Raw genomic sequence first — 27,392 nt, 5'->3', positions numbered from 1 at the left:
CCACAAGCAACGCCAACAAAAATTTCAATCAATAACCGTAACGATAACATTGTCAGCACAGGGATACAATAAACTAGAAGAGAAAGACATTGGTTTCTTACTGAATTGTGTATACTCTATACAATAAGTCAGAGCGATTTTCACTTGACAGCACATATATGGGTTTTTAGAATGTGAGAATACAAGCGAAAATAGTTAAAGTTATTTTCTTTGCCATTCGATCGACTTCAAATTCGAGCTCAGTGAAAGTTCATTCAAATCCACCCCACTCGGTGAAAAGTCGAACGGCTTCAAACTCACTTTTAAAATATTGTTTGAATAATGTATTCATCTTTCGTGGAAATTCACTCTGCTGGGTGCAAACGGGCTTACTGTGAACACAGGAAGAATTAAATTTTTCCACGTGAGGGAAGAGAGTCGAAAAGAGATGTTTCCGAAGATTTTCAGCCCGGTCAAGGCTGGCAATACGCTTTAGTATTAAAATATAATTAAAGCTATAACCCTTTAAATAGGCATAAGCTGAAGTTAAATTTAACAAAGCTGTTTTTTCAAATTAAACCTTTAAAATTAAAACCAATTCAATATTGTAAAGACAAAGTAAGCTATTTGCGATTTCACGCAACGACCATATTTTTTTTTAAAACCAAAAATAATATTAATTTTTTTAATAGACTAAATTTGTTTCCTTGCTGCCATTTTATTCCTCTTATGCCGATTAGCGATTATGAAATTATTTTTAAAAAGACAATTGATACAAGCTAAGTAACATACTTCTTTACATCCTTTTCACATCCATTTCCTGTTATCATGTACATTATGATAAGTTTGCGTCGACAACAGATCGTGAACAGGCTTTTAAAATGCCGATCACTTATTTGCCAAGTTCCGCTCCTATAAGTACAAAGTAAAGTAGAGTAAAGTAAAAAAGAATTCCTTAAAATTTTGATTTTCCGTACTTACATATTAAGCCCCTAAGCTGTAATACCCTGGCTGCAAGTGTATTAAAATGTTGCAACTCTTTGGCGCGCAATTTCAATAAATTTTGCCGCCTGTTGACAAGCCGCAAAGTGTGCTTTAAAAATGGCTTAGCGTCTCTCTCTCTCTCTCTCTCTCTCTCTCTGTGTGCATGTGTGTGTGTGTGTGTGGCAGACGAGGACAAGGCAAGGCAAACGCGATTTTTATCGCAATTCAATAGAGTTTCCGTTACATTACGCCACGGGTTTTGTCTTGGTGCGGAACTAACAGCGCCATATTTGTATCCGTTCGACGTGTCAACGTGTATTGCTTCCGTTTGTTGTTTGTTATTGGTTTTGCCTGTGCAGCAGCAGGCGGTGCACCTTGCCAGGAGCCCAGACAGACACACAGAGACACATACATTGTGTGTGCCAGATGGAGATAGCAACAGAGACAAGCATTTGGGTTAAAGCGTTATTGAAATTTTATGTTGTCTGCGATTTGGGAGTGGATTTGCGTTTTTGCAGCTGATTTATGGCCTGTCGTTTATAGCGAGAGTTCACTTTAAGCAGCCCTTTAAAGAGCTTGCAGCTAATTACGCACCGCAAATAATATATTTTCTTTTTACCATTGCGCCTAACCACTTGCAGGGGGGTTGAGCTAAGCTGAGCGACGTTAAAGGGTTGGTTTATCTTTGGTCTGGCATTAAAAACTTTTCACTGGTTTTATTTTTCTTTGAGCTCCGAAATTGAATTAACGTGCGCGCTTTGCTGAAATGTCAATTTGGCTGACAGTGGCTGATAGGTAAAGGATAGAGGCTGGGGCGGGTACCGGTGGCAAGGGCAGGGGCAGAGTCACCTTGAGACAGCTCATTAGAATTCCGTTTCGACTTGAAAGTTGTTTGTCGTTTGTTTACCTTGAAATTAAAAATGCAAAAATGCCGACAGACCAGACAAAAGCAGATGCTGCTGATGCTGCTGCTGCTGCTGTTACTACTTTTTGGGGCAGCTCGCTCGAAGATGCAACGTTAAGTGTCTGCCAGGCAGCTGAATTATTTATGGCACTTGCCGCAGCAACAGCAACAGCAACAGATTACAAGATTAAATTATTGTAACAAGCGCATTACGTAACTACTTTGCATAATTTACCGCTACAAAAGGCAGCCAAGACACAGAGGCTGGCAAAAATAAAAACATTCATCTTGAGCTTAAGATGGGCCGCGACAGGCGGGCTCAGGAGCAGAACGCTCCTGGGAGTGGCATACAAAAGTCGCCAGCCAAAACATACAATATATAGGTAAATCCTAGCCGACCTCTGCGTAGGTGACACTGACAGAGTCAAGGGTTCGTCCCGCCGGGCGTATGCGCAACATTTTTGTTTGCCACAATTTGTCACTGTTGGTTAGCGGCCGGCTTGCAGGCACTGTGACTGCGCGCGCTACCGTCTTCCTCGACTGTCTAATTTGCATTTTAATTTAATTTTTTCCATACCGCAAAATGTCAACAAAACGCCGCAGACGCTCAGTCGAGTCACTTGCAGACGTTGCCAAGTTCTTGCAACGCGGCAGCTCATCAGCTGAAGGGGCTGCCAGGTCGACTCTCTGGTATGTGCCGCCGCGTCTTCTGTTTGTTTGTCTACAGCTTTTTTTAGGCGCACTTTTAATTGAGTCTTGCATATGCATGAGCACCGGCAGGCAACTCAATTAAAGCGATTGCCGCCCTGAACTTCAACTTCAACTTCAATTTACTTTTTGTGACATGAACTTTGAGCCGCTGGCAAAATCAATGCGAATGCGACATTGGGCTGAATGCGAATCGTAAAACTTCCATCGATTTCCCGAACATAAAATGGCGATATTGTCTGCCGCATAAAATTATGACTGCCAGCCACCACAACTGGGTATGCTTGACTAGAAAATGCTCTGGGTGCATTCGCCAGGTGCTACGAAACCCGCTCCAATCCACCTTGCTCTGAACTTTCCACCATATACGTAATCTTAAATAAATTCAATTATAACTATTATAACTATGTGAGCCTAATAAAATTGAATGAATTAACAGAAAACATATTAAAGTAGGTGTATACAAAAATCAAATATTAAACATTACAAGAAAATATGAAATGGTTGGCGACCGGAACACAAATTTATATTTTACTATTAACCGAACCTTAAGTCGAACTAATTTCCCAAGAAACAGCCGCACCGAATCGACCCATATATTTCCATAAAATTGGGTTTCTTCAATATAAATAATATTGAAGGAACACCCAGCATAAAAAACTTGAGTCCAAACATTGAATTTATAATTTTATCGTTATAATTTTAAAGATATATGACCAAACCACGATTGAACCGAGATCTGGGTTCATAGATGTAAAAAGCCAGGCTCATGCACCAAAATTTTAGATAGGGAGTTGGCTACTAAATGCTTGAAAACTGAAAACCTGGCCAGATTATACAGACCAGATCCTTTAGCTGTTGCCCAACAAAAAAGTGTTTCTCCGTTTTTTCTGGCACACGTTTACATCACGTTAGCATACCCATTTTAAGCCAGCTATATGTTTACAGGGTATAATCACTTCGAATTGTCATAAAATGGCTTGCGGTAGACAAAAGAAATGCGGCGACCTTTAAGCAAATACAAAGAGCGAATTTATGACGACAACTTGTTGTGGTCGTTCCCCAACACCCCTCCAACGCGCCCTGCAGCTGTTATACTACGCCGAATGGTACATGTTGCATAGTGGGTAAAGTGGTGGGGCAGCTCGTCTGGCATGCTTTCAGCTTTGACTTTGCCATTTTGAACGTTGTAAATTCTAAAAACTGTCAGGCTAACCAATCGTGCAACCGTTATTACCTGTTGGCTGGCCCCCGGTTCAAATAAGCTGCGGAGGTGGCGCTTTGGCCATTTGGTGTACGTGCCACCATTGCGTTTGCAATGGACGCGCTTCCGCTTAGGAGTCGCAACGTCACGGCTCATAATTCCCTGAATTTATGAACTGTAACCGAGCGTCTAGTCTGACAATGAGCAGCCCAGCAGACAGAAAATGGTAATATACAGAGCTTGACAGGTTACACCAAATGAAAATGTGGTTATCAAAAGAATGTGCTTAGCTTTCAGTATATTTTCGTGCAGCTGCAGTTATCAGAGATATAGCTGAAGTGTGCTCTACTTTGATATTATAATAAAATGACTGGTGCAGTAATGTTTGAAGAAATTCCATTCTTTAGCGATATTTAATTGATTTCTGTAAATAATCTATCGCAGCCAACTTAATGGAGACAGTTTTGGAGTGAAGCTGCCAGATCGCAAAGGCAAAAACAAAAGCAACTAAAATAAACAAAATAAAGCAGCCGAATGTTCAAAAGCCATAGTAAGAAATTCAATAAATATATAGCATAAATAAATATTATGCGATAAATTAAAATATCAATATATTTAAAAATATTCAAGCGCAGCCAATCTTACACCCAGGAAGCATTATTATGCAGTGTTGCCAGATCGCTTTATCAATAATTAGCACAGTGAATCAGCTGAATTAAAAGAGGAGTACATTTTTTTTTGATTAAACAGACAGGGATTCTGGCATATGTATACAGGCGATTCGCTGACTACAATATAATGCTTAGCGCAAAAATGTCCTTGTTGCCAGCAGAGAAGTCTTTAAATACACCTTAGCGACAGGCTCAAGTACAGCAGGGCTGCCTGGCACGTACTCTGATTGAGTTCACGTCCCTCCCCTCACCATATCCTCAACTAATTTGAAGACAACACTTAATCTGTGCAATGAGATAAATACCTTTTGTGGCCAGGCGGTGGGGCACACCAACCACCCAGCCACCTGCCAGACTAACTGTCTGGTGGAGCCGTTACTGTTATCAAGGCACTTGGCACGCTCCCGAATTGCCACTTGAAACAAATTGCCGTGGCGCAAAACTTTTGGCGACTTTGGCACGCAATACCAGTGAGACCTAACGAGAATGGGCCGCACAGCGTTTATTACCTGACATTCGCCTGATTCAAGCTCTCATTCTTCAGTTGTCCTGTCGCTTATCTCGAGTTGTTAATGTATTAATTGGAATTATTTTTCATTGCCTTTCCCCCTCTGCCCGTTCCCGGCTGCAAATATGTTTGACATGCCAAATTTAGTGGAAAATTGTCGCATGTCATTGGGCAAATATGCAAGTGAAATGCTACGTGACTCCATTGCCAAAACACAAATAGAAACCCGGGCCAGTCCTGCCAGCTGCCAGGGGGGGTGGACTATGCGACAAATTGGCCAGCGGCAGTGGCATTTCCTCCGCTCGCGCACACCGTTTGCCGTTGCGTTTTCTATTTTTCTTTCAAGGCTGCTGAGAAATTTAAAAAACAAATCACACACACCTACAAGCACTCAAACCCGCAAGACAAATTTCCGACATATACGTTTTGGGTCGGAAGTGCACACAAGTTGGCTGCGTCTCAAAGGACAGCACACAAACACACGCAAAGAGTGGCAGCCGGTAATGGAGTGGACTTTATTTGTGTTGTTGCTGCAACGCATCAGTGGACGGCTGCTGCCGGCTGGCACCTTGTGGCACGCTTCGGCAACGCCGACGACCGGCCCATTTGTCAGCCTGTACAGTGTGTCCTACCATGTGCAGTGCATATCAATGTGTGCACCAAGCTTTCTAGTCGGCAATGGAATCTCTGTATACCCTGCAGCCATTGAGAATAGATGAAAAGAAAGGGTATATTAAAGGATGCAGGCTCCTTAGAGTATACATATATGTATTCTTTATATGATAATGTTTGCGGACATCAATAGACTATTCGATCAAAGACTTTTGGACCATATAACAATAGTTTACTAGTAAGTTTTAGTTCAATCGATTAACATCGATTAAGATACACGACTTCTTATTCGTATCTCGGGCATATAATAATAGGCGTGTAATCAAAATTTCAATGTAATTTACAATCCAAAACAAGCAGAAGTGGTCTAGTCAAGAGTGCCCGACTAAGAGATAGCCTTAGACCAGCGCTGAGCAACCATTAAAAACATACGAGCTTCCCTATGTATACTTCGGTGGATATACTCCAATCCCTACTAAATTCAGGGCCTAAATTGATATAAATACCAAACTTTTTATTCCCAAACTGTGTATACAATAACAGAACTTGCCAAGGTTGTGTATCTAGCGCTTATATTTTTCCGCGTTTTGCTTAAAAATAACCAAGTCTCAAAATCGATATTTATCGATATTTCGAAAATTGAGATATCGATGATAAATAATAAGAATCTTCGGTGTTTGTACTCTTCTACATCGATTCGTTCATACAGACGGACTTGACTAATTTGGGATACTTTAAATATCCTCTTCTGTATAGGGTATCTCTTAATCGAGCACGCTCAACACACTCGACAGCGCACTGTTATATTATTTTTGTAATCAAAGTCACATTGTAACTGTCAGTCGTTTATAAAACTAATGTTCTCTTATGCTTTGAATGCGTTCGAAAAAATTCTCAAATTTTAAATAAACATTTTCTGGCTTACTAATTGGCAATCAAACAAACTTATTATGGAGTACATATTGAAAGTAGCCGAAGAGGTGGACCAACAATGGGCGGAGATGCATCAGCAGCAGGAGGAAAACAGTCACTACAAATCCGTTTTTACACTCAATGGCAAATCCATTTTGTCACCCTTGGTAAGTGATCAGAATGCGTGCGGAATTCAGCCCACTCCTTAAATATATGATCTCTATGCAGATGACACCTGAGCGGCGGCTGGAGATGCAACAACACCGACTGGCCGCCATAGCCATAGAGGAGCAGGTTGAGCGTCTGCCCAAACTGTCAGATGCAGGCAAGATGCAACAGTCGACGCACATAGCATGCAGCGGCTGCTGTCGGCTTATGGATGCCAGCACCAACACGGAGCTGGTCCAACAGCCGCTGACTGTCGTTGGTCGCATCAAGCAGCAGCTGCAGTTCTCGGAGACGCTGATCTATGACAACAAATGCAATGCCATCATCAAGTTCATGAAGCCCATAGGGTCGCCGCTCAAGAAGACGCCGGTGGTGCAAATGCTGTGCGAGGAATTCGCAGGGATACAGCCACAGCACGCAGTGCTTAAGGAGCCCGATCTCTTATATGCAACGCTGTCGACAATCTCGCTGGAAACGGCTGAGCCTATGCCAAAGCAGGTGCCTGTTAGCAGGTGCAGCCCTTTACAGTCGCAGGAGCCGTCAGCGTGCAGCATTATTCCGAATGCCGAACCTGAACCTGAACAGAAAGCAAATGCAAAGCCGTGCGGATTTGAGGCGATCCGGCAGCTATTGGACGTCGCTCAGATGCTAAAAAAGTCCATTGACAAGCGCGACTCCGAACTCCTGCAACGTGCCATTACGAGTCCTGCGCTGACCACGAAAGATGAAAAGGCGGCCAGCAATGTGCCGCCCAATAGCAGCGCGGAGCGTGGCGAGCGACTGCATCCGCAGCTGTGGAAGCGCTACCACTCCTATCCGCTTGGCTACAAACTGAAGCTAATGGAAATGGTGGCGCCCAGTTCTCCCAATGCAGCCGCAAGTGCGGCTACGGATTTGCCAGGAGTTGCTTCGCCGCCAAGCAGCAAGTGCAGCAGCAGCAAGATCCAGGTGAAGCAGCAACACTCAACGCCGGAGAAGCAAGGTCGGCCCATCAAGGTGGCCAAGAACACGCCGCAGAAGCGGATTGGAAACAACAAGTCCGGCAAGCGAACACCTCGCTCCAGCGGCAATGTCAGCTATGCCGCGCACGCCTCCTCCCATGCCAATGTGCAGCTGGTAAGCAGCGACAGCAGCACGCGGTTCAGTAGTACACAGCGGCGCCTTAGCTATGATCCGCGTGCCACGCTGAAGCGTGAAGCGGCTTTGAAGAAAGTCGAATCGAGCGGAAGCTGCGCCACTCAGTCAACTTGCACGGCATCCCCGTCCAGCAGCAGCGCGAATCATATAGCTCCTAGCGCTGATAGCAGCACTGCGGAGCTGATCAAGCGCAAAGTGCTGGAGGAGATGGAGCAGCAACAGCGGCAACGCTTCCAACAGCTGGTTGCGCAACAGGCAGAAGAGCAGCAGCGCTTGCAGGCGGAATTCCTGGCACAGCAACAGCTGCTGATGGAGCAAATGCTCTGCGACATGAGCACCATTACCTATGACAAGGATGGGCAATCGGATCATGCCAATTCCGAGACCAGCTCGATCAACTCTCTGCCGCAGAGTCGCCTCGACTTGGAGCTCGATGAACCCGAGTCTGGCCTATGAAATCTGGTATATGCATGTATACGTATATGTATATGGGTGTTAATAAAAATATAAACAAATCCATGCTAATTCACACATCATAAGTGCGATAAATCCCTGGCGGGCGCTGGCGGGGATCAGACGCCGACAACGATGCCAAATTTAGACGAACACCGCGTTGGCGCACCGTTTCTAATTATGCCCAACGTGGCCGTCTGCTGCCATGCCACACAAGTTGCAAGTTGCCGCCAGCACAGAGACGGAGCTGCCACTGCCACTGCTTGCCCCTTGCCCCCAGCCACACCTGCGCTGGCAACTCACGTTGATGTCTCTATAGGAGAATTTGCTCGCTTCTTTCGCCCATAACTCGGCGTGTTATTAAGTGTAGGAAATTAAAATTTCATAAATTGTTACGGTTTATTTAGAGCAACGCCGGCGAACTACCAGTTTCCGCCCGCTCTCGTTAATTGCGCCCGCCCCAACCAAAGGTGGAGCTGCAGGCGGGTGCAGTGCGTCGGAGCCAGAACCGTAGCCATGATTTGCGCATTTCGGAAACTTGCGATATTTGGTTTAAAGTGGACGTGGACATAATTAAAAGCACTTAAGTCGTCCGCTTCTGCTGGCGGCGGTGGCTGCAATTGGAGCACCGCCAAGTTGGCAGATGCACTTGTAGATTGTTTTGGCCATTTGAATGTTGCGTGCGGGCCGATTGTGATCGGGCCAATTGGACTGCGAGCAATCATTTGAGATCAGCGACGGATGAAATGTGCTTTAAATGATGAAAATGCAAATACCAAAAATAGCTAGGAGGATGAGCATGTCATAAGCAGACGTGTGCTCCCTCTTTTTAATTTAAAGTAAAAATTATTTCAAAATGCATTTAGCTTGTGGCTTTGTCTATTGAACAACCGTTCAGCCGCCGATTTATAAATTCAGAAACCATTTAAATATATTTAACATAACATAAAACAGAAAGCGCGGTAATAGCTGCGTAACGCAGTGATAAGGGTACAAAGTAATGAATAAGGCGTTGAAAAAAGCGTTGAGAAAAGTTATGAGAAAAGTGTTGAAAAAGTGTCGAAAAAGTGCTGAGAATGGTGTTGAAAAAAGTGTTGAAAAGTGCTGAAAAGAGTGTTGAAAAAATTTTAAGTGTTAAAAAGCGCGTTTAAAAATATGCTGAAAAAGTTTTCATAATGTCTTGAAATGTGTTGAAAAAAGTCGAATAGTGTTGAGAAAAGTATTGAAAAAAAGGTTAAGAAAGTATTGAAACTGAAAGGTGTCAAAAAACGTGCTAGAAAGTATTGAAAAGTGTTGAAACGTCTGCAAAGCTTTAAAAAATGTGTTTTTAAAAATGGGTGCATCTTGTGTGGTAACTATTCACGAAAACATTTTACTTCTCCATGATAAACTTTTGTATTTCATAGTTATTAAATACAATTCTGCACAAATTTAATTTGTAATTGAGAAAACCATCAGCCCTATCGCTATCTTTAGGATGAAAACAAGAACTGCCTCGCACCTCAGTAGAATATTTATATAATTTGCATTCACAAGTTAATGAAGTTCTAAATAGTTTGCCTAATCTCGTGTTTTTTCACTTGGCTAATCACACAAAAGTTGTTAGCAGCAAAGAAGCAATCATTGCCAGTCGAAAATTCAGTGAAAATAATTTCGCGCTTCGTCTACGAGTTTATTAAATGAACGAGAAGTGCACAAGAAACCGGCATTAGGATTTCATGACTAAAATAAACATAATCAAAGTAATAACTGGCGCGGCCCAACTACCAAAATCCGAGTCTGCCCAACCCACCCACATACATGCACATGTGAAATTAATCTTGTTTATGTTGCCAGTCGGGCTGTACCCGCAGGAGGTTCCAAGGACTCGTGTCGAAAGTTGGCGCCCAACTTTGCTGCCTTTTCTGCAGAAGTTTCGCCCGACAAAGTTATTTGAGTAAAAATAAATAAAACCGAGTGATTTCACATTTGGTATGGGTATTGGTATATTGCTAGGTATATAGTGTGGGTCTATGCTGATAGTTCTAAGCGTGCTCCTTGAACTGTGAATGTGAACATTTAATTTAAATATTTTACAGCATTTAAAAAAAAATATATACGCGCGAAATGCGCACAGCTTTGATATATGCAAATGGAACTCGGTGGCGGGTTGTGTTGTGGCGAGTGTGTGTGTGTGTGAGTGTGTGTGTGAGTGCGTGTGTTATAGGTGTTCAATAGACAAGGCGCAACCCTTGTTGGCTTATCCTGCACAGCATCAGCGACGTCGTCATCACATAATCTGCTTATTTTGCAACATAAGTGAAAAGTTCTGTCAACAAAATCAAAATCACGAAAAATTTGTTTGCCGTTTAAATTCGATTTTGATCCTATTTATCCTGTAAATTGCAGCAATTGAAAGGATTTACTGTGAGACGGCAAATCGACAACGATAGCTTCTATAAAACCCCCATCCTTCATATTACTCTGGCGCTCACTTGAGCAGACTTTCTCCGCCCGCCTTTTTGGGCAAGTGTTTGATTTTGAAATTACCTTTTATTGGCGTTGCGTGTGTGTGTGGGGTGTGTGTGGGGTGTGTGTGGGCGTGTGTAAGTGGTGGGGGCGTGACGTATGACGTCTGATGGTCTTACTGTCCGTGTGTATATGTAAACAATTGTAACGGTATTAGCATGCACAGCGAATTATTCAAGCCAGGATATGGATATGGTCACAGCTTTAAGCAGAGAGCTGACCCCGCTGTGCCAACCAGATGATATTGAAATTCAATAGCTGCAGCTGCAAAAATAAAATAAAATAAAACAAAAAGAAGAAATCACTTCATAGACGACCGGCGACGTAGCCGTGTAGACAAAGTAGCAAATACAAAGGAAACATGAAATGGAAATTGGCGACTACGACAAATGGAAATCCCCAAGTGCGGGTCAAAGAAAATAAAACTTTATGCAAATGCGCCACTTTGGCCGTAAAATGAAATAGTCCCCGGCCAAATTATACCTGATGCCTGATGAGCTGACTTGCAATTGCCGTGAATTGAAACAAAAGGGACAACCACCCATCCGATCCAGCCCCGTCCACAACCTGCCCCCGACCCCAGCTCGTAAACTTTTGCTTTAACTAGGGGCTGGTCTGTAGTTTGGGAACCAGCGCAGGTGACTTTAAGTTGCAAACTTTTCCATTTTACCTACTTTTTTGTTGCCATTTGGCGACTCCCCTGCCAAATGCCTCACATTCCGCTACGGATGTTGTTACGGACACGTTTTGTCGTTGCGGATGTGTTGCCTTTAAAATTTTTGGCCACGGCTCTCATTATTATTGTTATTATACCCTTGCAGAGGATATTATAATTTTGTCACAAAGTGTGTAATGTATAGAATCCGATTCCATAAAGTATATAAATATAAGTATGTTCTTTCTCAGTAGCAACAGCCGAGACATCATAGCCATATCCATATCGTCATGAAACTTTGCTTAAGTCCATCTTTCTGTTGCACTCCGGAACAGACCACTATATCATAAAACTAACATAGAAATGATCGGGCAAAAATTAGTCTCTTTTATCACACACATTCAATTTTAAAAGCTACATATAAAATCTTGTCAACATCGGATTACTATATTATATATAATTTTTCGAGAAGATTAAATCATTTTTAGCGTGAAGCATTGATCTGTCTTTCACGATATCTTGACCAAAATATTTTCAACCCTATATCAAATCGGAGTATTATATCTTATGGCTTTCGTAGTAGCAATCGATCGAAAATAAAACTCTTGTATAAAAGCACTTTTTAGCTACATATATAAGAGGGTATTAATTCTTCGGCTTGATTAATATACCCGTTCCTTATCGTTATTGTTATTATTATTATTGTTACAGTTGCGCTCAGCTTGTAATTTAGCATCATGTCGTCGCATTTGGCATGCTCATTTTTGACCGGAAACGGATGCCTGTTATTAATTTGCATGTCCGGCGGCGGCGACGGCGACGGCGACCAGTGGGCAGTCCCACGTAAACAGGTGGTAAGTCACATTATCTCATCCCCTTTCGCTACTTCGCTCACTTTGTGTATGTGTGTGTGGAAAGCTCCTAATTAAATTTGCCACTTTATTTGCACAGCGCATCAAGAATCGCATACCCTAACCAGGGCGCATGCAGCCGCCCACATAGCTGCTTTGCTATGCTCTTTCTTGATGTTCTCGCTGTCTTAATTGTGTTTGTGCTACTCTATTTCAGCAGCACACTCAAAGACAGCATCATTTTTTTTCCCTGCTGTTACCCCGCCCATCGCACTGGAAATAAGACCAAAACCATTTATGTCTTTGCTTGAGTTTCGTTCTGGTCCGGGTCCTGGTCCGGGAACTGGCGCAGCAGCGTCTTAGGTGCTGTTTGCGCTAAAATAATTGAATTAATAATTGCTGCGTGTGGTTTTCATGCTTTTCCAGCTAAGAAAAACCCACCCAAGTGGCAGCCTTAAGCCTTAGCCCCAGTCTCAGTCTCAGTCTGAGTCTGAGTCTGAGGCATCTCCAGCGTAAGCAAGTCGTGTGAAACTTTTATCTTTGCCTCTGGCAGCCACTAAACCAGCCACCCAACCAACCGCCCACCCCCCTGGCCACTGCATGCCTTTACTTACACACTGATTTAATAAATTAACGTTAATTAGCTGTTGTGGTCGACGAAGAGGGGCTGCTGCTGATACTCACTCTGTCTTAGCTTAAAAGACAATAATGCTAAAATCCAACACGCAACGTGGCAACTTTTCCGCTGGTACGTGATTTCCGGCGTTCGTTCAAGATTTGCCACTGCCACTGCCGTTCGATATATGAATTATGAGCTTATGAAGCAGCTGCGAATATATATATACACTTATATATATCCAACGCAACGCCAACGGCAGGCAGCTCCACATAACGCTGTCTCATGCTCCGCCGATAATTCATAATTGACTCTGCATTTTTTTTCCCTCCTTTCCATGTGTGGAAAAGTGTGTGTCGAGCTTGTTTATTCTTCCCATTTTAATTAGCCAAATGAGCAACTACTGTGAACTGGCAATAAGTTGATGCTAGTTTGACTATGTTTGGAGTGTACATAATATTCCAGTTCCAAACTGAATTTTCTTAACAAAATAATCGCATTTGATTAAAAAAGAAATATCAAGATTTGCAATTTCAAAAATATTGTTATGCAAATGAATGTATATTTATTATAGTCAACCAAGGTAGGTGACAAACCTGAAACAGATATGAAAACAGGTTTCCATTTGACAAAGTTTTGGGGACTTGAGGTTTAAGAGGGGCTTTTATCGGAGCCTTGGAGAAGCTAACATGTACCAATTCAACAAAATCAAATATATTTTAGAATCTAAAATATGGTAAGGAATGTTCTTAACGTAGTTTTCATAAATGCATTGATTTTTTATGCACGTCGTGACAAAAATGGAATCAATTATGAAAACAAGCTTAGTTTACAAAAAGTTATGATAGTTTGCAGATTGGAAAAGGGAATTTAAATTATGTTTTGGTAAACTTATGGTTTTTAATACAATACATTTAATCGAGCATCAAAATTATTATCCCCATAAATATCGTTGAATATTTTGCAAAGTTACGTTCTTGGAAACATGAAAAATAACCTTTATAGTAAAAGTTTCTATAGCTGTTTATTTTGTTGATAATTAAATACTGTGCTAAGATGTATAAATAAATGAATTCATTTAAACTTATCTAAGTATACGAGTTGCCGCTGGCCTTTCGGTGTTCGTGCAGAGAGAATCTAATTAAAGTCCGCATCGGAGGCGGAAATGCAGCTTGCAAGACGACTGCCTTTGCGGCCAAAGGTCAGCTGACTGCCCGAAAGTGCCCAAAGGCTGTTTACCAGTTGAGCAGCTGGTCAGAAGGCCAGTCACAGCTCCTTGAGACATCTGCTGGCAATCTCGTTTGCCGCATGTCCGTCCAGTTGGCGCAACATGGCAACAAAAGAGTCAAGCCAAAACGCTTGCAGCTAAGGACGTCGTATGTGACAATTGAACAAGTAGAGGGTACTGCAGAAGAAGCAACAGCATAGATGGACAAGCATTTAAATTGAAATTAACATCCTGTTGGTCTGCACACTGGCCTGCAGGAAGCACTTCAGCAATATTCCAAAAAGAACTCGTCCAATTATGGCCTCAAAAGTCAAGTCAAAGGCGTCGGCAACTTGATGAAAAGCTTACCAACTTGGACGGGCCCAACAAGTGGCGCGAGCAAAGCAAAAGTGTCAGGCAAACACCAGACTGTTGGCGCCCTAGACAAACACTCACAAGACACATAGACACACACACACACACACACACACACACACACACACAGAGACAAAGCGGCAGCCACACACGTAATTAAGAGGCCATTGTTGTTTCGCTGACAAAAGTGAAAGATGTCTTGATGGATAACGTGGCTGCGTTTCCTCTTCCTATTGCCTGTTGACACTTCAAAGTGCGAATAAGTGTATGTGTGTGTGTGTGAGTGTGTGTGTGTGTGTGTCTCTTGTTTCATATGGCTTTTGATGTAATCAGCTCGCAGCTCGCACTCGGCACTCAGCCTGACACATTATACCCAATCTTGCAATTATTCTTACCTCAGCCTTTGAAGACAGCAATTAAAAGACTCACACATATGCAAATACACTCCGCGACTGACAGCTAATTCAATGTATGTGTGTGTGTGCTCTTGCGTGTGTGTGTTTGTGTGTGCTGATGTATGCACAAATATTTAATGTGTTTGCCTTGTTAGTGGCTGGCGGTATCACTTTATTTTGCGGAAGGATTAAATTAATGCCAAACGTGTGCTCTGTTTTGTTGTTTTAGGTAACACACACACACACACACACACTCAAACCACTTAACACACACACACACACACAATCCTGATATAGACAAACAACGTGTGGAAACCGCTGCTTACACTAGTTAGCTAATAAAATTAGTTTTATTAACACGTACTACGACAAGTGCCAACAGCAGCTAAACACACACTACGTGCCTGTGTGTGTGTGTGTGTGTACCAGTTGCCTTTAGGTGTTAATTGCATGTAAAACTATTAAATGCTCAATGACTACGCAAGTGCCAGGACAATGTGTTTAAAGATCCCGCAAATATACTAGCAGACAAAATATGTGGCCTACTTTTGAGCGCAGCTGAGAAAATACATTTCCTGAAAACTAGGTATACAAAGAGTATAATGCAGGCTTTTTTTTTAAATGGAAGTTATTGTAATTAACATAATGGGAATTAAATTAGACCGAGCAGATATTATTTAATGGCTTCATCTTTAATATGAAGCTAAGTATATACCACATAGTTCTAAATAGTATATACTTTGATGTTAATCAGATTTTATATATATGTGGATATGTGGAGCAGATTGGAGCTTTGCCAAATGTATTGGCAATTGTATTGTATCTCAAAAAATTAGTCTCATGAAACGACTTTAATTGATTTTGACTGATCATTTCTTGAGCAGCTTTAAGATATAGTGGTCCAATCCGGCCGACTTTCAGATTTAGCTTGGATTTGCTTTGCCAAGTTATATCAAGGTAGCATTAAAAGTGAGACACTTGTATAGCCTGGGTACAACGCACATAAAGTGGAGGTTGCCCGCTTTGTTGCTTGACGCTTTATAATTCACAACAAGTTTTAGCTTCAAAGAAGAGACTGAAGAGAGATGAGACTGTTGATTATAGAACTGGCAGGCTTTTAAAAAATTAAAATATTTGATTTAACGAGATTAAACGAGCTCCTTAAGCGATAAAGTGACTATTTAAAGCCAATGAGCTTTATTTGAATACCTTACCTTACTTGGCCACTCGCTGACTTACAAGACCAGCTATATCCCATATCATCGTGTATTCTATGGGCAATGCAAATTGCCAGTTAATTGGAGCGCTGACATCAGCATAGCCAGCCAACCAGATGAAATTTGATGACAATACCCGAACTAAGATGACAGCGTCTACAATTACCACACGCACACTGACCACCATAATTAATGTTAATAAATAATAAATTTACATACATATAAGACTGAGGGGATGTAATACAAGACAAGTTTGTCCGAAAGTGAAAGGACCAAACGGCATACAAATCTGTGTAATTAAAAGCAGCATTCAGCAAGTGAATTGTGGCGGGGGCGAAGGCGAAGGGGAAGGCGCGGCGGGATGCGATGCCAGCACACAGATAGCATGGAAAAACTTTTGGCCGGAAACGTTTAATTAACTTGTTTGTTTCGTCTGGCCACAATTCATATGCGAAACGTGGCGTGCAATTAAAAATGCCAGAGATCTCGGCCAAAAGAAATTGAAAGTGCGCATTTCATAAATGGCCCAAAAAGAAAACCAATCTCTAATGTGTGCCATGTGTATGCGTAGGCTGTGTAAGAGATCGCTTGCAGATAGGAGACAGGCGGAACAGTTGGGGCAGGCCTTGCATTAACCAGAGTACAGTAGTTACTGCTGGCAGAGACCGCAGCTGTAAACTTGCCAGCAAACTTGGGCCAGCCATTTCATTTGGCACATGGCGAAAACTTTCAAGAAAATTAACCGCATTTCGAATGCAGCAGCAACAAAAATGTTGGTAAGAGTATCTTTTGTAACTTGACAAAACATATCTAGTTACATTTATTGAATTGTTTCATGTGTTTGATAACTATTCGACTGAGCGTGTGTGTGTTTGTGTGTGTGACTGAGTTTTTATTTGAGTTTGGCAATTTGCACTTTAGTCAGTTGCTCAGTTTTACTTCAGATCTTTGGCAACATTGCAAGAGCAAAGTTTTTCAATTAGACATGCCAAAGACCCAAAGCATCTCAACGAAGCGGAAGTGCCTGACATTACTGTCCAGTAAGTTCAAAGGGTTGTTTTCATTTTCATTTTCATTTATTTGGTTTTTGCCAGCCAGCCAGCCAGCCAGCCAGCCAGCCAGCCAGCGTGGCACTCTCATGCTCAGCATCCATCACCAATAATCAATGTAAAGCTCAATCGCAGCGCCACGGAACTCACGTCAAGCGTGAAGATAAGAAGCAGCCGCCTTTCAGCTTAAAATAACAAATTAATTAGCATTCATTGCCGCCCAATTGAGCTTGTAAATATTTAATTAATCGGCGATTTGTGCAAGCGCCCAAAATGCCAACGGCAACAGCGACATGAAACGGCAATCAATTAAAACTGTTGATGAATAAGCCCAGTTGGTTTGAGAAGCACGGAGAAAGGCAGTAGCTTAAAGAGAGATAATAAACGTACGCAAGAAAAAATATGAATGATTTAAAGATGCCGTGTACTCTAGTTTTAAAAATACATTCCATCTTAATTATTGTAAAAACTTTAATACGAATAACCTTTTACTTTTGCGTCTCGCCGTCGTCTGGTCTCAGAGATCGATGATGAGCCGCACAGACTACTAAGAATGTTTCATCCAACATTTAGCATTAACTTATCAATAAACTTTAATTCTATACTGTGAAAAAAGTCTCTCTACTTTCACATACCAGTTGTCAATTATAACAGGCTATAAAAAGCAACACACTGCACATTTCTTTAAATACTTAAATGTTTAGATAAAATAAACGGATACGTTTTAACGATTTGTCTAACCTCTGCTGGCTGAGAATTGCCGAGAGAGGCTTTAAACCGTTGGCAAACATTACCTAGAATGATCCCAAGGCAGCTGGTATGTGCTGGCAAACATCAACATTCAGCTAGCTGCTGCTACGGCCCCAAGGACTTTTGCTAAAACAAACACAAAACAGTCCGCACACACACACACACACACAGGCTCGCATACACACATGAGTCAAGTTTTAATTTGCTCGCTCTCTCATTTGTGAAACAAAGTCACTTCGACACTCCACAACAAAAGATGCCAATTTAATCTAGTTCTAGTGCCTGCTGGCCACATGGGACACTTAAAACCACTGGGCACTGGGCACTGAGCACGGGACAGCCAGACGCAGCACAGGAAATGACTTCAGTGCCGGCACTGCTGCCAGCTGCTGCTGTGTGTGTGTGTGTGTGTTAGTGTGAGGCTGGCGCCAGCAGGTAACTTCCGGCATAGTCAAATTGAAAGTGGCATAGCATACCGCAGGGCACCCAACCACTTGGACAGCTGCTCTACTTTTGCGGCTAAAGTGTAAAGCTGTGAAGCTCAGAGACTTGGACCGGACAGTTGCGGGATGAGGGGTGTCGGATTGGGGGCTAAAAGTTGTGCACTCGTAAAGTGTGACAAATTGAATTAATGCCGCTGCAAATGGCAAAGTCTTTTCGAGCTGGTCACCGTAATTGTTTAATACGCATTCTTAATTAAGGCGCGGCTCAAACAAAAGTTGGCCAGTTGGGAAAACCTAAGCTTAGCCTCTGATCCTCAGCAACAGCAAGGACGAAGCACGTGAGCTCTTGAACTGAGCGACCAGCACTTGACTTATGGCATAAAAGCGCCGACACAAATCTTTATGATGCGGGGGAGGGAGGCTGCGTGTGTGCCACGGTTAAGTAAGAAAAACTACAGTTTCCACTTAAGGCCGTAAGCCACGTGCGACACACTCGTGGACACATGGACACTTGAGCACTTGGCATCGAGTCGACGCCAAGGCAATGCGCTGCAAATGGCAACTGAGAGTGGACATTGACAAAAACGCAATGTGGCTGCTGGCACTGCAGAGCGGCTAACTGACGCATTGTTGGGGCACCATAACTCAGTTCTGGTGACAAAAACCTGTGCAGCAGAGTGAAGAAGAATCTCAAAGATAAATAAGCAGTCGGAGCAGGCGATGTGGCTGAACTTTGACCCCAAAAATGGCAACCGCAAAGGGCAAAAAACGCTGGGCAAAAGAACGACAACGATTATGACGCTGCCGGCGCTCAACGAAGCGCAACTGATGAAGCCCACTTAGACGACGACGACGAGGTGTCCCCAACTGGACAGCGGTCAGCGCAACGCGCTGGCAACATTTGCCGTTGACAGAGCACAAGCCAAGAAAAGAAAGGCAAAAGTAAAAAAAATATATCCGAACCAGCAGCTGTGTGTGTACTACTTGGGGTCGTCTGGACAAACATTGGCGGTCGACGGCGACCGGACATGACCAAATGAAAATGTGTAGCCCGGCCTCAAGCCCCGCGGCGTTGTTGTCGCCGTCTTCGGCCTGGCACTGGGTATGGGATTGGACCTGGAACTGGAACTGGGACTGCACAATTATTACCCCAACTTTTCATTTGCTTTTGTGATGTTGCGGCCATGTCTGGAGGTGCATCAGGATTTCAGGATGCTGCCTCTGCTGCTGCTGTAGCTGCTGCTGCCAGCGGACTTTGTAATTTCGCTTCCTGCGTCTCATTTTTCATATTTGGCGCACTTTGAGTGCCATTTGGCAACGGCAACTGCAATGCCAAAGCCCCAACAAGGTAAACAGACAATTTCTCAAGCGACTAATGCTCTGAGTTATTGTTCAACTTCTCCACTCCAGCACAGGCAGCTCCAGATGAGTGCGGCATTTGGGTGTGGGTTAAGTGCGCTATTAGAGACTGAAGGCAATGCCTTGTCGAAACTCAAAGCAGCATCTTCTAAAACTACTTAGATGATTTATGACTCCAGTCTAAAGACGACATTTTAAGGCTGAAAACTTGGAATCTAAAGAATCGAAGCCTAACGCCTTTATTGATATAACACTTTCATAAACTAGGAAATCGCAGCAAATCTATCAACAGTTTTTACACTTGAAACAAGCTTGTGGAAAGCAATAATAAATAATTAATTGGAAAAAGTATGCGAAATTATAACAAACTAAAATATTAATATTGTTTTGAAAATATTACTTGCAATTTTATAAGTGTAAATAATTCAACAGAATAAATAATTAACAAAAATAATTAGTTAAAGAAGTCTAAAATTCTTTCATAAAATAATCTAGTATAATAAATTCTAATAGTTTTGTTATTTTTTATTGTTGATTTATTAGTATAATAAAATATTAAAACTAGGTTATAAAATTAACTTGAAATAAGCCTTAAATCAAATTATTGTAAGTGAAAATGATCTAACAGAAAAAATGTTCTCCCAGGCTACATCCCGTTTTTCTAATGCCTTGAACCAAACCTTGAACCGAACTAGAAAAAATAATTTCCCAACCTTAACCCATATAAAACCATCATCTCGAAAACTAAACAACAAACATTCTGAGAAAGGATTGAATTATTGAAGAAAATTCTGGTTGTACATATGACTGTACTCATATTACTCAGCATTTATGATTTTCAATATTCGCATATATCTGCAAATCCGTAAGGAAAATGTCCAGGATATTACAATTTCGACTTGCCGAAGACATACTTTCTCGGTAACATTGAATTTGAAGGGCAGCATGTTTTAAGCTTTGAACAACATTTGACAAAAGTTTTTCCAACAATCTAAGGCTCGTGGACCGTAAAAAATCAGGTTCACAAACGAAATTTTTAGATGGAACGTTGGTTCGAACCGTGCATCGAACCATCGACCTGCTTTTCAGCTTTGCAAACTTGGTTATTTATCATTTTCAAATTTCCTAAAAAATGCTAGAAAGTAAACGAATTTATTTGTCTTCCTGAAAATGACAGACTGTCTGCTTGCAGACAAGGAGGCTCTCGCTAGTCCTGCATCACCTCAGGAGGGCATAGAGGGTAAATCCTCTTGGAGTGGACCTCTTGAGTAGACGGATTTGCGTGTAGTTGAGTTAACAGTCAAATACAACATTTAAATTCCTTAATAAGAAATACTTGATATAGATCACAAAGAAGAATTTTGTGAGTAAATTGATCTTGGGAAAAAACAATGAAGATGACACATGAAAGGCATCTTATACAAATTTTTAATACACTTATATTATGTGGTATATTTTTTGTTGTATGTATATAGGAAAATTTTGTTGTTGCAAAAACGCACATTTCTGCTTACGAGGTTTTGCGTATATTTTAGGGAGCAGACTGAGGCTGGTTATGCTGACCTGGGCTCAGATATTTTCCAAAGCAAAAAAGTTATTAATACAAAGAACATGTTTTATAGATTTCAGTAGTTCGATCGGCAGGCGGGATAAAAATAGATTTATGCCAACTTTCAATGGGGTATCTCAAGTGCTGGCAGATAATTTCTCATAGAAAGCAATTAACTGTCAAAAAGAAAGACATGTCTATATAAACTCGGCTGTAAATACTGATAAAGAATATATAATTGATCGTGACGGACAGATGTCCATCCGCCTTTTGGAACTTCAAAAATTGTTTATAATGGTTAAGTATAATATAACAACAAGAAAGTATTGGCCCGAGCCATTTTTATCATCTTTCTTTTTGTCTATACTAATCTATATTAAGTATTAAGCCCACAACGTGTATATTTTTATATCAGCGCAAATCTAGAAGCTTCAGCATGGATTAAATAAATGAATAAATATTTCTGATTATATTTATGCTGAAGTAAATCTTTATAGAAATCTGAATGAACGGATATGTCCAAAGTGAGTACTTGTAAGATACTGATTTTATTCTTAAGAATTCTAGGTATCAGAGTATCTTATTTTAGGCCTGCTGTCGATGCATTATCGGCAGCAGCGGTTATAAACTATTGTGTTTAATTAGGGTATTTTTTACCCTTGCTACTTATATTTCTAATATGACATTTTTTGGCGTAGGTCTCTCTTACAATCTTAAGCGACCACAAGTGCGCTATCTATTATTATGCTGCTGGCTGCAGTCGTACACGATGGTGTGAGATATAATTTTACCGAGGGTCAAATTTAGAATCGGTGTCACGTATTCATGTGTGAACACTGAAGAAACATAAACATTTCTTGAAGGGCTTGAAAAAAAGTGTTTTAGCATTGATATAAATATTATTTATATTTAAAATAAATTGTATTATAATTTGATTAGCTCGATCATCAACAGCTTCAAGAAACCGAAGACTGAGTCAACAAATTGTTTGTGTTCTACTTGGAAACTTCTCAAAGTTGAAATCCTTTCATTTAGAAATATAAACAAGAGTTCATTGACAGTCTCGTATGTCGGGCTCAATGTCAAATTGCTGACCTTTTGCAAAGTGCAAAGCAAAAGTTAAATATCGCCCATACGACCTGTTGAAAAGTGCTGAAAACTTTTTCTTTTCGCTAAACGTCAGAAATGCAAGCCAAATATAGCCGCGGCTGGGCCAAACAAAATTTATACACAAAAACGCCTACAAGATGGCAGAAAACAAAAATCACAAAAATATCAATACAAGCAAGAAGCGAAGGAAAAACAAAAAAAAAAATATTCAAAAGTTGCGGCCGAAAAGAACAGAAAAGAAAAGCGCCCTATGGAAAAACACAATACACAATGAAAATGAATATATTCATATATACTTATGCGTCTGTATGCGAGTATCTATGCCATGAAGGTCATATTAAATTGCTATAAAATGTTATTGATTTTATTTGCAACAAAAGAAAATGCGCTGCGCACAAGCAAGAACCTCCTAACGAGGACACTGACACCACAACAGCAACAACAACACTAACAAGAAGAAGACAACAGTGGAGCCAGCTGGCAGCGACGGCAACGTCCGAGGCGCTCAACACAACGGAGAAACTGGCGTTGAGACGCGTCGGGAGGCTGTGAAAAATAAAGAACACGGGCCAGGAAAAAATCCATAGAGAGGCGAAACTTTTTTGCCGCCTATTTCTATGTGAATCCCCCTCCTTCCCCCACCGACTGCTTTAGCGTTGCCAATTTGCAACGTTGGCTAATTAGAAAAGTTGGCTTTCGTTAAGCAAGGGGGCAGGGAGGGGGCTGCTCTACGCTTATAGGTGCGTGCATTGGGTTGGCGTCGCCATTTTTAAGCGCACGTGACAGAAGGTAAACGCTGCTGCTTTGTTAGCCGAATAGCCAACTAACGGTCTCGCCGTAATGTCACACCTACCACTCCAGCGGCAGAGAGACGCAACCATTGGCTGGCATAAATCACGTCCCCGTCGCGCACCTACAGCGCTGAGAGCAACAGCCGCACACAGAGACACACCTTCCAGGCAGCCACTGGCTGGCGGGTTAGCCATAGCTCCATAGCACCTGATGCTCTCCGCTCTCTGTCTCGGCAGCTGCCACTGAGGTGGAGCCACTCGGCAGCGGTCTCATTTGTATTTACCTAAAGACGTGCAGCAGCAGCAGCAGCAGCAGCAGTCTCAGCAGTGGCAGCAGCAGTAAAAAAGAAAAGAAAAGACTTGGGCAGGGGGTACACAGATACACACGAGAACTAACGAGCGATACGAAGCTGCGTCTCTGTCAATGTATGTGTGTGTGTGTGTGAGCACCTAACTGCGCTCAAAAAACTTGCACACTGAGGCAGCAACGACGAGAGCATGTGCTTACACACACACGCACACACACACACACACATAAAAGAAGCAAGGTGTATGCCGAAAGTGAGACGATGACGTTTACGACTACGCGCACGAGGACGAGAATATTGCCGTGACGTTGATGAAAGGCAAGGCCAGGCATTGGAACAGGAGCGCATGTGCTACCCTAAAATATTATGATATTTGCATTAGTCAACGCTTTTCGTATGCGAGCAAATAATTTGATGTCATCAAACGGCGCACGGGGCGTATGAATGTTAATATATAAAGTATACGAAGCGTTTGCCGGTCATAAATTAGTTTGTGGCACAGACTGTTGCCGTCGGTAAAAATGCCGCAAAGGGCCGTAAGAAAATGCGGTTGGCGCCACGCTTCATGCTCCACGCGCCACGCTCAATGCTCGTTGCTCAGTGAGCAAGCGAACAAGGTGCTCGGCTTTGGTTGGCTGCCAACATTCTGCACACCTTAACGGTAACGGTAAATGTGCGAGCGAGCCAGCAAGCAACAACCTGTCTGTGATTCTATACGTGTGTGTCTGTGTGTGTGTAAGGAGAGAGCGAGAACGCAAACGCACGACGCCACAACGAATGAGCAACGGAGGCGCCAAGGCCCGTAACTGCGGGTGGAGCGGGGGGCAGACGGTTGGCAACGGGCTACGTGTACGGGTGAAAATAAACGCAAAACAACTGCCACTTGCGGTTAGGTACCAGTCAGGAGCAGCAGCAGTAGCAGCAGCAGCAGCAGCAGCAGCAGCAGAATCAGCAGAGGCTAACTCGCAGCAGAGACGCAGCTGCTACATAAAACAACACGCAGAGGCGACTGAAGACTGAAGCTCAGAGCGTGACTCTGACTGATGGGCAGCAGCATTTGTAGGTGGTCGAGAGGGGCAGCACACGGCAGGTGGCGCTGCTTAGCTGATGCGAGAGAGAGCGAGAGAGTGAGAGAGCTATAAAACCAATGGCACCTACAAAGGCATTTTGCACTGCTCTCAACGAAACGACGCCACGATGCTAAAGACGATGCTGACGATGACGACGAAGACCAACACCTAGAACAGGTACACACACACACATAAGCACACACACTTGCGGAGAGAGGCACAGCTTTATGTATGGTTAGCGGATTGAGTTCTGCTGGGGTGAGCGGGCATTTCTTTGCGCAGGTAGATTGGTGGATGCGTAAGGTACATTATATACGCCAAAACACACACACACACACACACACACACATAAACACAAACATACTCGACACGTGGCTGGCAGCAGAGGTGTGAGGCTAGCACATGCGCAGTGCCAAGCGAGAGAGCAACAACATCCAGACTGCCAGCACTGTTAGCTAACATGGCCGCTGTTACAGCTTAGCAGAGCGAAGCAGTGTTAAAGCGCAGGGGAAATTGCACTGTTAAGCGCAAATGTTCAAATGCTGCATTTCAGCTGCTGTTGCGCTCTATTAAAACGTTTAATGATAAATATTGCCGAGTGTTGACCATAAAATACAAGTTCAGAGTACAGCTACTGTGCACTACACATATATAGGTGGCTTATATGTATGTGCAGTACTTTCCAAGTCAGTTGCACCAGACATTGACCCATAAACGAATTAACATAATTGTTGTGTCTTGCGTTTTATTCTTCAGTGCATTTGCTGGACATTTAAATCAATGGGGGATGCGAGTTAAAAGTGAAAAGGGATGCACAACAGTTTTATTGAATTGTGTATTTTAATATTTATTCAAGTTTATAGAAGATATTAACTAGCATATAGTTAAAATTAGTTAAAATTTTTAAATATTTATGCATAACAAATACATTTATATGAATGCAAAAGTCTTTTAATGCAGAACATATCAAATATAAATTTGTATTAGGTTTGTAAGCTTGTAATAAAAAAACACTCTAGATTCAGTCCACTGTTTATTACATATAGGATGGGATGGATAAAAGACTCTGTTTTAAACAACTTTGAACTTTATTTACATCCCATAATTCCCATAATAAAATAGTATAGGGCTTAAGTTTTCCTTGCTCTGCGACCTTTCATACTAAATTGCCTCACAACAAAAATTAAATATTAAAAAAAACTCGAATTTTCTAACTACTTCGAACTTCTTAAATTAATGAAAAAATAAAAACATGTCTTTATTCTTACACTAGAATATAATTGTTTAAAATATATTAGGTGAATAATTTCTGAATCGCAATACCTAGCTGAATTTTGTTGTGTCCACTAAAGATCATAATCAACGTAACACCCGCGATAAGAAAAACAAATCCAACGAGAGCATGAAGTTAATTAAACTTCAACTCAAAAAAAAAATAAAAAGCAGCTCAGCCAAATAGAAAAAACGTTAATGATTTAAGCGCTTATCGGACAACAATGCGGTGAGCTGAAAAAAAGCCCGACGAAGTGGCAAGAAAACAGACGAGTGAAGCTTAAATAAAATGCTTGTAGGTGATTATGCAGCATAATTTATGCAGACGGCGCCAGTACCAAGAAAACAGAACAGGAGCCGCCGCCGTTGCCAGGACGAACCGAAGTGGTGGAAACAATGTGGCGACCTGCGCAACTGAAACTGATTTAATTAAGCAGGTGATTAAAGTTGATGCCGGTTATTTGTAGCAGCCAAAACAGCAACAAGGACTCGTGTCGCCCGCAGCCGGAAGTCAGCGTGTAACGTGCGCGAAAAGTTTGGCGTCGCCTGTCTAAGGGCCAGCCTTGGATATATATTGTGATCCGACAATGCAAATGCTCTGGAACTGGCTCTGACCGGGCGGCCAAAAGTGCCTGCGGGCGCAACTTTTTTGCACTTTTTGCATATTTTGCTGTTAATTGAATATTGCAGAGCTTGTTGTTATTTGTGTGTTTGTTTGTTGTGGCCAAAGGTCGAAAAGTGAAATCAACGGTAATTAAAATTCAATTAGAACGCAACTCAACAATAACAACAACAGCTGTGGCCCATAATGCGGTTGTAGAACTATCTATACTCTGCTAATAGCTGTGCAATATATATGAATAGATATCTATAACTTCTGCGAGTCCTACGAAAAGCAATTACAATTGGCCTCGGTTAATTGGTAGACCCTCAGACATCGCCGTGTTAATGTAATGGCCCACAATTTACGTCAACTTAATGCCCATTTGGTGTGTGTGCGAGTGTGCGTGTGTGAGTGTGTGCGAGTGTTTGCTTCATTTACTACTCCATTTCTCGCACCACTTTCGCCTAGGTAAGATTTATGTTATGGCGGGCAGTGGGCTGACCAGTGTGTCAATCGCTGCGAGCGGCCTCAAGTGTGCAACGCAATTTAGTGAAAATATCAAATTTCCCACTCGCACACACACAAACTAACAGACACACACACCCAACACACGCAAACACACTTCATTCACTTCCTTTTTTTGCTGGACGTAGAAAAGTAAACAGAAGGTTAATGGATTTGACACACGGTCTAACATCAGGGGCAACATCTACGGCACTTGTGCGTGAAATGGATATGCTTTCAGGCCATACACACGCACGCACACACACACACACACACACGGCTCCAGCAAACGGTAAAACATGCTGCAGTCTATTGAAGCTGAGCCACATTTGCTACTCAGGTTTCAACTTATGAGATTTTTTTGTGGCATTCCAAAGCACTTTAACTTCGGCTACACATTCATTGCAAAGGTTAACAAGACGTTAAATCTAAAGCTTTTTATGTAAGAAACACAACAATTTCGAAGTTTTCAAGCGTAAGCAGAACTTGATGTTTAAATCAAATTATAAATACTGGCGG

General features: G+C 42.1%; 1 protein-coding gene and 1 long non-coding RNA gene across 2 annotated transcripts in view; one reads left to right on the top strand and one right to left on the bottom strand.

Moving 5' to 3' along the window:
* The window catches only part of LOC135436066 (uncharacterized), a 184,662-nt gene that overhangs the window by 150,986 nt on the left and 6,284 nt on the right, over positions 1–27,392 (bottom strand). The gene's annotated exons all lie outside the window — the stretch shown is intronic.
* LOC135436051 (uncharacterized) lies at positions 6,410–8,312 on the top strand. The gene is made up of 2 exons (XM_064693437.1): positions 6,410–6,649; positions 6,711–8,312. Exons 1-2 carry the CDS (start codon positions 6,521–6,523, stop codon positions 8,241–8,243), a joined length of 1,662 nt encoding a protein of 553 aa, XP_064549507.1. The 5' UTR covers positions 6,410–6,520; the 3' UTR covers positions 8,244–8,312.

Source organism: Drosophila montana, unplaced genomic scaffold (assembly GCF_035044405.1).
Source record: "Drosophila montana isolate Dmon_TW-CO22-7 unplaced genomic scaffold, ASM3504440v1 contig_3733_1, whole genome shotgun sequence".
Taxonomy (NCBI): Eukaryota; Metazoa; Arthropoda; class Insecta; order Diptera; family Drosophilidae; genus Drosophila; species Drosophila montana.
The sequence above is the reverse complement of the archived record's forward strand: the minus strand, read 5'-3'. Positions and strand labels throughout refer to the sequence as shown.